A 10,905-nucleotide genomic window follows, 5' to 3' on the forward strand; every position below is an offset into this window, starting at 1 on the left:
TGCTGCCCTTCCCATCGCAGGCTGCGTTTTGCAGCATGCTAAACTTTCTTAGTCTTTGTCTCACCTAAAACATAGTCTGCGTTTTGTGGTTTCTGACAATAGCAGCTCTACATTTGTGCATAACACACCATGCATCCATTTTTCAGCATTTCACCATTTTTTTTATCCATTTACAAATTAATTTCTGTCAAATATTACTCCAAAAATGAAGTTCACTCCAAGTTTAATTTCCTTGCATCATTCAATATTAGAATATTAACGTATAGTATAGAAAAAGAAAAAGTCTATGGGCCCGCAGTTTTATTAAAATTTGGCCAATATTTAACCAGCAAAAGGAAAGTAAACAATTTTATACTATTAGATGTAATTTCACATCATTAAAAATACTAATAATAACTAATTGATGACTACAAATTATAAAATTTACTGACCTCTTTACACTTTTTCATAAAATTAAAAAAAAATTATCACATGTACTCTGACACAATGCAGAACATCATGTTCACTTGTACGAAAAGGTAGCCCCATGAAAAGCTGTCATTTTGTGGACAAAAAAATGACGAGATAAACTTTATTTAAAGTGTGAAAATAACAATAATGGGTAGTTTAAAAAGTATGTAGTCGAGTAGTTCTTGAATGATAGAGCAAATAGGTTCTGGGTTTTGGAATTGGCCCATGTGAGTTTGTTTGAAGTCACAAAAAGTAGATTAATTACTTCTAGGGTATCTATTGGTGGCGGGGTGGTGATGGAGGGAGGTGGAGTGTATTGAAGGTGAGAATAAGTTAACAATGGGTGTCAATGGGTGGAAGAAGGTCCGATTATCGTCAGAAGATTCACATGGATGGCAGTATAAACTATCGACGGAAGAGTCAGTAACCAAGTCGAAAAAGAGCATGGCAATGTAGTGTGCTGGAGCTGTTTCGATCTATTTGAAAGCCATTGGAGTAGTGATTCTGCGGCTGATTCTAGTGTTGTTTCGACTTATCGCACATGTGGAGGGAGAAGTCGATTTGTTTAATTTGAATGATAACTCTGTCATGTTTGAATATTGGCTAGTGTTGATAAGGTGTATGAACAACAGAAGCATTCATGATAAAGTGTTGTTCCCACGTAGAAATTAAGTGTCGATTGATAGGAGTGGTGAAGAATAGTAATGGGTAGAAAGAATTAAACTGCTCAAACTGCTCCATCAAAACTGATACCCATGTTGTTGTGCCTGCTCACAAGTTTTAGCTTTTAGGAAATTCTTCCAAGATTATTAAAACTTATATCTTCGGCACTCACACCTGAACCATTCACACTCAAGACCCTAAATGCATACTGCGTTTTAGTCCTTTCATATGAGAATTTTTGAGGGGTTTATTGTTGAATTAAGACAAGATTTTGACTCAAGATTTTGAGGGGTTTATTGTTGTTTAAAAATAATTTAGATACTAAAATCCTGTATGTTTTGGAATCAATATATAATATATTATTATATAAAATCTGTAGATATTTTCCTAGTAAGCTTTAACATTTGCTTTTTTGAGACACATTGATGACTATGTGGCTTCAAACAGATAATCTAATTTATGTAGACTTTTAATAGTGCTAACTTGATGGCGTGGTTAGAAGAGAATCTTAAGTTGATCGTTGTTGGAGATTGAGACAATAAAAACTCGGCATTGTTATACATTGATTTTTTTTTGTACATTGTTGGTTGCAGGATTTCAAAGTTTTGTAGGATAATCAGTGTCTAGCAAGTGTGTTGTTTGAAATGTTGATGTTATTATATATGGTTGACACAAAGGTAAGGCGTTCAATAAAGTTATTGCTAGATGATGGAATTTGTGACGCATTGCAAAATAATAATAATAATAATAATAACACTGGTAGAAGGTGTTATATTAGTTGTTGTGAGTTTAATTTATTTAACTTTTCTAATGTCTTATGCGGGCTCTGTTGAACATGCAGATGAGTGAGGGGTAAGGGACCCAATTGCGGTTCGGACAAAAGGGACTGGGCGAGGCAACGATCCCCTGGGTACTTGTGGTGTTAAGAGGTGGAAATTTAGCACATGCGGAATTACCGATCATAGGAGGACACGTTGCCCAAACCCAATGTGAGATATGAACCAACTTTTTAGACGAGCAATTTGTCATTTGTTGATACTCAGCCTTGATGCATAATGCATATTGTGGCATTGTATTGTTGGTCTTTTTTTCCCATGAGAGATGCAGTATAACGTGATTCGGTTCATAACTAAGAAACGTCATGCTTTGGCAAGATTTGTTGGGAGAAGAACGAAGTCAAATGTTCGACTACACCCCAGACTTAACGGAGATGTATTAGGATCACATGCATGGAAATGGTGCTGTTAATGGAGGGTCATGGTATTATATTGATGTCATTTACATAGTAATATCCTCATTTGAGTAACTATTATGTGTCATGACTTTGGTGGAATCTTGCCCTGGTTTATTTGAAGCAATATTTTTTTACTTTTGCTTTCAATTCTTACCATTAAGAATTGATTGAAAGATTTATTTTCTCAATTATTTTTCTTCACTTTGCTCGTCTTTTCTACATACACAACTATCTTCATTTTGTTCCACAATTATCATTCTTTACCTTTTTTATCATCCATCTTCATTTTATTTCACCTTCCATCTTCATTAAATTAGTGTTATATTTATATTCTTATGTTGTAGTGCACTTTTGTATTTTATGCTCTTATTGTTACTTTTTGTTTAATTTTATAAACTTGTTTGGCATTTATCATTATTGTTCATGATTATTAGACATTGTCAATTATGTGTATATATATCTGATATTATGTGTAATTTATTATAATATATATAATATTTAAGATAATATCTTATATAATATTAATATATAATAATTTAAAATACTTATTAAAAATAATAATATTAAAAGTTTAATCTAATCTTTACTCTTTTAGTAATTTCACATCTAAAAATAATTTTTGTCATTATTATCCAAAAATATTTTATCAATTATAATTACTTTTGAATCAAAATATTCAAACATAAACTATGTTTAAAAAAAATTCAATTTTAATCAAGTTGAATTCAACTCCAATTTACAAAGGTTAAACCAAACATATACTTAGTTGTACTCACTATATTTTCCCAAAATAATAATAATAATAAATAAATAAGTGTATGTGAGATTTTCTTGTCCACCATATATCCAATTTATTCTTCCAAATGAAATGTCACCAATGTACTGCATCACTGCACATTAGTTAAATATTTTGTGAGTGAACCACTTCCATTAATGTTTTTAAATAATAATAATAATAAATAAATAAGTGTATATTGAGATTTTCTTGTCATCATATATCAATTTTATTCTCCCAAATGAAATGTCACCAATGTGCTGCATCACTGCGGGTTAGTTTACTATTTTGTGAGTGAACCATTTCCATTACTATTTTTAAATTTAATTTTCACAATATTTATACCGTTTCTTTCATGAAATTTGACATATTTTTCGATCATATTACTCCTAAATCAAAACACACAGCTTCATCTTAAACCTTCGTGCCACAATCTTTTTATCTGATATACACCGTACAGTTATAACCCTAAGTCCTCAAACCCTACTGAATCTATACTCTTTTCAAAATCAAAAGGTATGTACCTATGATAGGGGATGACAACACTACCCGAATATGCGGATATCCATCCCACCTTACCTATTCGGGGCGGGTTTTTTGCGGAACGGAGTCTTGGGAGGGGCGGGGTTGTGTTTAGGTAATACCCGCTCCTACCCGCCTCGATATATATAATATATGTAATATAATAATGTATCATATTTAAATTTTTATCTTAATTTATGGTATGTATGTAACGATAGCTATATAAATTTTAAAATTTTATTTTATTTGTTACATTTTAATAATTATATGGCCGGGTAGGGGCGGGATGGATTTGGGTTCAACTTTTTACTACCCATAGGTAAGAGTGAAACGGGTTCTATGCGGGTTATTATAGGACGGAACAGGATCGGGTAGAACAAAAATCCGCCCTTGTCCACCCCATTGCCACCCATATGCCTATCTCATAGGCATAGCTAATCATATCAATTTTGTTAGCACAACACGTGTACACTATCTACGAGGCATATCTCACCAAATCTAGGTGTATCAACTTCATATTTCTTGATTACAATGACACAAACCAAACCATAGATGTGACAGTCTCATTGGTCTAGTCACAACAATATTATTCCCCTTTTATAACTTGCAACAATGCCCCTTCAATCTAAAAGCTTAAACCTTCCATTTCTTAAATTTCTTTACGAAATAAATTTATTTTTCATGAATCTCATCCAACACAAACTTCATTATTTCATGTACCATTATGAAAATATTGGCTTCCTAAACTAATTCATTATTATTTCATATCAATTACGATCACAAATAATAATGTGAAACACAACCCATGTTTTACCTTTTTAACATAGTTATCTTCACTAGTTGATCATGGGTGAATTTCTCATTTACATGAAGCCCATAAAATCTAGTTACTTCAATGGTAACCTCCCTTTCCCAAAAACCAATATCAAAAACCACCCAACTTCAATTGGTCACATTGTTCGCTCACCGCAATCAAATTTCAATAAAAGAATCAGATTTCCTCTACGTGGGGTCCACTTTACTAACAACAAATAAAACCCTGCCCATCCTGCCTCCCTTAAAGGAATTTGTTTATAACAGGGTAGCCACATACCATCCTTTATAAACACTCATTCTGCACCATTCACTCTTGTGTGTTGAACAACTCACAAAAATCATACGGACAAAAAACACTCCTCGGACTTCTACTACATCTTTAGAGGCTGGTTCCTGGGGATCTATACCACCATCGAAGACGTTTAGGAGCATACACATGACTATGAGGACCACCTACGGTGCAGATACGACACTCTTGATGAAGCATATCACGCTTGGCTACTATACTTAGGGATTGAAAATCGTGAGAGAGGCATCAGACGCATCAACAAGGGAGATGCGCCGGTACTTATCTAGCCGGACTACCATCGGGAAGCAAAACGGCTAGCGCTCCGAGCACTGCAGGATTGTTACAAAAGCAAGCAACAAGCTCCAACCATTCGTCACATCTGTAAGTAACCATGCACTTAATTGTCACTCTTTTAACACCCCTTATTTTCTTGGACCTTACATTCAATTTAATAACACTTCCCTATGAATACAACTGCCAACCTTGTCCCAGAGAAGCCAGATATCGCACCGTTGGTTTATGTTAGCATGCCAACCTGGCTATCCAAGGCTTGTGACTCCCTAGACGTACCATAACCCATCTACTGTAGCCTCATACATATTAACTACAAAGATGGACACAGATTATAACATCCTACCATACAAAACCTTACGCTTAAGTCGTAAAGCAGAGATGACGAGATATTACGACCTTTAAAAGTAAAATACGTACATAAATATAGTTGGAAGAAATCATATCTAGGAGCCTTGAAGAAGAATCTAAGCAAAAGCGAAAACAGAAAATTGTGTCACACTCGCATGGAAAATCGTAAAACGGATAGGTAAGATCAAAAGAAGGCTAAAAATATAATATACAGGTCAGTGTTCCAAAACACAGATATCAAGCTCCAGACTCGACCTGCGAAGCTAAGGCTGGCCAGAGTATGTATATATATATATATATATATACAACCCAGAATAAAACTCAAACTACAGAATAAACACTTGTTTCTACAAGTCAACCTCTAGGAGGGACAAAATAAAATATACATGTGGAGACTCTATATATATATATATATATATATATATATATATATATATATATGGATCCCGCTAGGGAGATAATGAAATATCTATATAATGTTTACAATGGGCTTTTTTATTAGGCCTAATTGAAATTAAAACAGAAAATTAACCCTAATCCTAATATGGTTGTTTACTTTAGCAAACCACCATACTTTTGTTATTTCTAATTTTTCCCCAAATCCCAATCCTTTTTGTTTTGCCCTTTCTCTTCACCCACTCAAACCCTTCCAATTGGTAGCAGAGAGCCGTGACGGCGCTAGAAACCTGAGCCCCGCAACCTGCAAGCAAGCGACCTGTTCGCTGCCCTCCAGCACGGCGCCGTCGCTGAACATCCGGCATTCGCGTCGAAGATCAGAACAGCTGCCGGCCGAGAAGCAAGCAACCCATCTACCGGGCGAGAAGCCATCGATCAGAACAGCCGCGTCGGAGATCTCACCGCCGAACTAAACATCTTCCGAGTATTCCGCGACCGGGCCCCGTTCTCTCTAAGCATAGAAGCAGCCCACCTTCGAGAAATAGCCACCTGCTACTGAACAGGTCACTGGAAAGACATCCACCATCTTGACTGGAAGAATCCTAACCATCCAAGGTAAGTGGGTGAGGTGGTTCAGTTTCTGATTAGTAATCGCGGTTGCATGTTAGATTGTAGATGGATTTTGTTGATGAAATGCGTGATTAGCCATGCTGGAATAGCGGTAGGAGCCATTTTTGTAGTTAGTTTAGTTTGTTGAAGTTCTTCATGATTTTATTTTAGCGCGGGAAAGGTCGGAAAAGTTTGGGATCGTGTTTAAATATGAATTAAGTTTGAAACTTATTTGTCTTTTTTCGTGTAGACCATGTGCATGCAACGTGACGTGTAATGGCTGACCTTCGTTGAAAATTGGTTGATATTTGTTGGATGGTTACTTTACTAGGAAATTGGATGGTTAGTTTTGCGAATTTTTTCCTTTCTCAACAAATCATAATTCCGGCTATGTTGCTCTTGCCACTGCAGCCAAATAGTTACCTGAACTAGTTGTTATTGGTTTGTAATAAATTTAAAATTATTTTCATCTCAGGGCTGGACCGTTAAGATTTTTAAACCCGGACGGTAAAATTGCATTTCGGGATAAAAAATATTTGTGATGAATAATACAAATTGTCTCTACGGATTATATAGTAGTGGTGTTCATATATTAGTTAGTTTTGTTTTAATTGATTTAATTGGGGTTTTTTTTATTTTTAATTTTGTGTTCGCTTGCAGATTAGTGAGTGTTTTTGTGTTTCAGATGGATTGATTATTATTGTTACAAAGAGCAGTATTTTGTAGTTGATATGTTTTAGCTTAATCTCCAGGCTTTCAAAAATTGGATCCCAATTTGTTAGTTGTAACCCACTTTGATTATTGTGCCCTCTTTGTTCTTTATCTCACTGATCTCTATCATTTTCTCTCTAGTTTCTAAATCAATAAAATGGTGTGCCATATACTAGCCTTGTATCTAGAGAATCCAGCAATATAGAATCATTCATTAGTGTTTTGGAGATTTTGCTTTTCTTTTTTTAATGTTTTGTGAATTGTGGGTGCTTTGTGATAAGGATAGTTGTGGTTAAACGAGGTCTGATCAAGCACTTCCAAACTGACATAATATGATGGGAGTTTGTTGTATATATATATATATAATATATCTCTGTGTGTGTGTGTGTGTGTGTGGAGTTATGGAATGATATATCAGCCCATTGATTTTTGTTGCTCATGATTCATTGCCGGCACTATATACCAGTACTACTACTTCTTGAGAGTCATTTTTGATCATGTGTGGTGTATATGTTTAGTGTATAGTTGCTCCTTCATATTACCTAAACTTATTTCTATGATCATTTTGTCTGCTAGTGGTCTTATTTATTTATTTATTTGTTTATTTATTTTTTCATATTTATTGGTCCTGGGTATTAGATAAAATTAATTTGGCTAACCTTATTACTCACTTTGGATGAATAATCATTGTGTGATCTTATTACATGGCAAATTTGGTAGAATGTTTTCTACAGTGTGAATTTAGCATGACAGAGCACTGCTAGATGCTGCTATATTAAATTACACGGCTTGCATTATAAACAAAATTGTCTTCTTTTCTGCAATACAAAAAATTATATATGTGTTTCTTTTGTGGCTTCCTGAAGTTAAGTTTTTTATCCGGGAATCTATAAGTATGTTGGTGTGCTTGATATAATTAATGATCAGTCCATGCATAAATTTAACCAGTTTTATCCATATATGCCACTATACCAAACATTTAGAGAATGTCTACCACTTCAGTATGCTTGGAATTTGGTTATCTCTGTATCAGGACTTCACATTTCTTAGTTCACTCCTTATATACAATGTTCTTAATTCGGTTATCCTTATTACATGGTGACTTTGGTAGAATTTTTTCTAATGGAATTCTATTAATTGTGGAACTTTAATCATATAAAACAGGTTGAATGTTTAATATCATTTGGTCCATAAAATAATTGAGTGGTCGTCTTTGAATTTTTTATGTCACTATATATATAGTATTAAACCATTTTTTATTGTTAACTGCCCCTGGAATTGAATTTGAGACCATCTTGGATTGTTGCTCGAATTGAGGGTAGAATGAGAGTCGAGTGTTAGAAGTGAGGGGATTTTGTTTTATTTCTTTTCCGGTAAGTAATTAGTGATTGCAATAATGCAGCTAGTTGAAAACAGCAATTATAGCAGACCAAGCAAAAGACAAGCCTATCTCTAAACCGGCCGAAGACAAAACTAGATGGGTAAAAAGGTATCCCGTTGATTACATGAGTAAATGAACATATCTAGGTATTTATTACCACCTTCTGCTGATCCATATTTGTTTTGCTCAACAGAAACTAGTGGAGACGCGTTGCTTACCTTGCTACATTAACAACTTATTTACCCACTTGGAATGACATAATAAGCAAGGTAAGTTGGCTGAGATTGAGGCCATTGGATTTGATTTCCTGCGCCGGGTACCACAATGGCATGTGAAGCAGAGTATCATGCTCCAATTAGCAAGGGCCTATGACGTGGACACATACTCTCAGGGTCGACACCGGGGACATTCGCATTACTGCAGAACTTATCGGTAAGGTATTCGGCATACCTTCTCGAGGTTAGTGTAAATTATGTTAGGTGTAAAGCTTTTGCTGTGTGGTAATGCTTGTTCCAATGTTGACACGTAGTGATAGTGGTAAACAGTTTTGTTTCGCGCAGGGGACCCAATTCCCGAGCTGCAGAAAAAAGATAAATCACATTTGGCAATTAAGAGACAATTTCAGAAGAAAACTACAATCCAACTGCGGGACTTTCTATTTGCTTGTCCAATGGAGACTGAGCAACAGAGGATGACATTTAGAAGGTACTTCATCATAGTTGTTTTGAAGATGTTTCTGAACCCCACAAGCCAGCAGACTATTTCTCCGTGGCACCTCCCTCCAATATTGGATGTCTCGAACCCTAGAAGGTTTCATTGGCCATATCACATATTAAATTGGCTGCGAGCAGCAATAAGAAAATTCCAAGACGAGAATCGGGAAACATGCGGGGGGTGCATGTTCGTGTTGTTGGTAATGGCAATAAATAAATTAAATTTAAAACCAATGTACGATTGTAGGTTTATTTCCTAACATGTAAGATATTTCTGTATAGGTTTTGTACTTTCACCGATTAAAGCATGGTCCGTTGCATGCATGTCGAGTACCCGAGCCTTGGATTGTTGAATGGATCACTAATGAACTTGATCAGAAGGCCAACTATGTTATCTCACAGGTTCAAACTCTAATAATGTATTTTTCATAATCTAGTTGATCAAAAAATGTAATTGGCTATTCACCGTGATTTTTTTCATCTATATATTGCCCAATGTTGAACACACAGGGCTGCATAGTCAACAATGCAAGGAACCGGAGAAGAAAGAACAAGCATTCTTCGAGTGAAGCAGTTAACGAGAGAGGACGGTTGACAAACCCTATTTTGACGGTTTATCTTGTATTGATTTTAAGGGATTTTATCACCTTTTACCCACATGTATTCAATGAAATGGCATGGTTTTGTGATTGTCTCCTTATTTGTACCTAGATGTGAAAACATGCTTTTAGACCCTTAATTTGATGGTTTTTCATTCACCTTTGATTCCATAAGATGCCTTGATATATTTGTTAGTGATTTCAGATTGAAAAGGCTAGGAATGGATCAAAGGAGTGAAGAGGAAAGCATACAAAGTGGAGAAATCATGAAAAGTCAAAGAAGTTGAACTCGCCCATGGACGCGCGCGCACACCTGGCGCTTGCGCGCACCTGCGAATCACCCCATGGACGCGTACGCGTGCTGTGCGCGTACGCGTCGGTGCTGGTTTATGATTTTTTAATGAAAACGTGACCAACGAATTCTCAAGGGTTATGGGGCCCAATCCCAACCAACTTTGGCGCCAAAGATGCTATTTAAAGCCAAGGATTGAAGAGCAAGGGGGATTCCAATCATACACATTCATCAAAATTAGTTTAGAGTTAGTTTCTAGAGAGAGAAGCTCTCTCTTCTCTCTAGAATTAGGATTAGGATTAAATATTGTTGTTAATCTTAGATCTAGGTTTTAATCTTTGCTTTCTTCTACTCCTACCTTTCAATTCTTTGTTGTTACATTCACCATTCTTCCATTCTTTTGTTGAAATTCCCTTTATGTTGTTCTTATGTTTTGTTGTAGATCTACTATTGTTCATTCCATTTTCTTTCAATTCAATAAGAGGTAATTCATGTAGATCTTGTTTCCTTTAATTGTTGTTGTTAATTCTTTACATTTGATTGTAGTTAGAATTAATTCTTGTTGTTGATTTACTATGTTTTCCTTTTATGCCTTCCAAGTGTTTGATGAAATGCTTGGTTGGATTTTAGAGTAGAGTTTTATGTTCTTGGCTTGGAAAGGTAACTTAGGAACTCTTGAGTTACTAATGTCCAAGTAATTGATGATTGGGATCCATTAACTCTAGTTCTCACTAATTGAATTAGTGGAGAGTTAGGACTTATGGACTAGGATTGATATAGCTCATTTGACTTTCCTTTACTACTAGTTAGAGG

General features: G+C 35.4%; 1 protein-coding gene across 2 annotated transcripts; it reads left to right on the forward strand.

Moving 5' to 3' along the window:
• The first annotated feature begins 4,747 nt into the window (after nucleotides 1-4,747).
• LOC140179465 (uncharacterized) lies at nucleotides 4,748-10,600 on the forward strand. Of its 2 annotated transcripts, none has more exons than XM_072218368.1 (6): nucleotides 4,748-5,130; nucleotides 8,510-8,596; nucleotides 8,682-8,947; nucleotides 9,034-9,401; nucleotides 9,484-9,603; nucleotides 9,712-10,600. In XM_072218368.1, the coding sequence occupies exons 3-6, from the start codon at nucleotides 8,857-8,859 to the stop codon at nucleotides 9,910-9,912; spliced, it is 780 nt and encodes a 259-aa protein (XP_072074469.1). In that variant the 5' UTR covers nucleotides 4,748-5,130; nucleotides 8,510-8,596; nucleotides 8,682-8,856; the 3' UTR covers nucleotides 9,913-10,600. The 2 variants fall into 2 exon arrangements, with proteins under 2 accessions (XP_072074469.1, XP_072074470.1); XM_072218369.1 differs by having other exon boundaries at nucleotides 4,776-5,130; nucleotides 9,049-9,401.
• Nucleotides 10,601-10,905: the final 305 nt, after the last annotated feature.

This window comes from Arachis hypogaea, chromosome 15 (assembly GCF_003086295.3).
Source record: "Arachis hypogaea cultivar Tifrunner chromosome 15, arahy.Tifrunner.gnm2.J5K5, whole genome shotgun sequence".
NCBI lineage: Eukaryota > Viridiplantae > Streptophyta > Magnoliopsida > Fabales > Fabaceae > Arachis > Arachis hypogaea.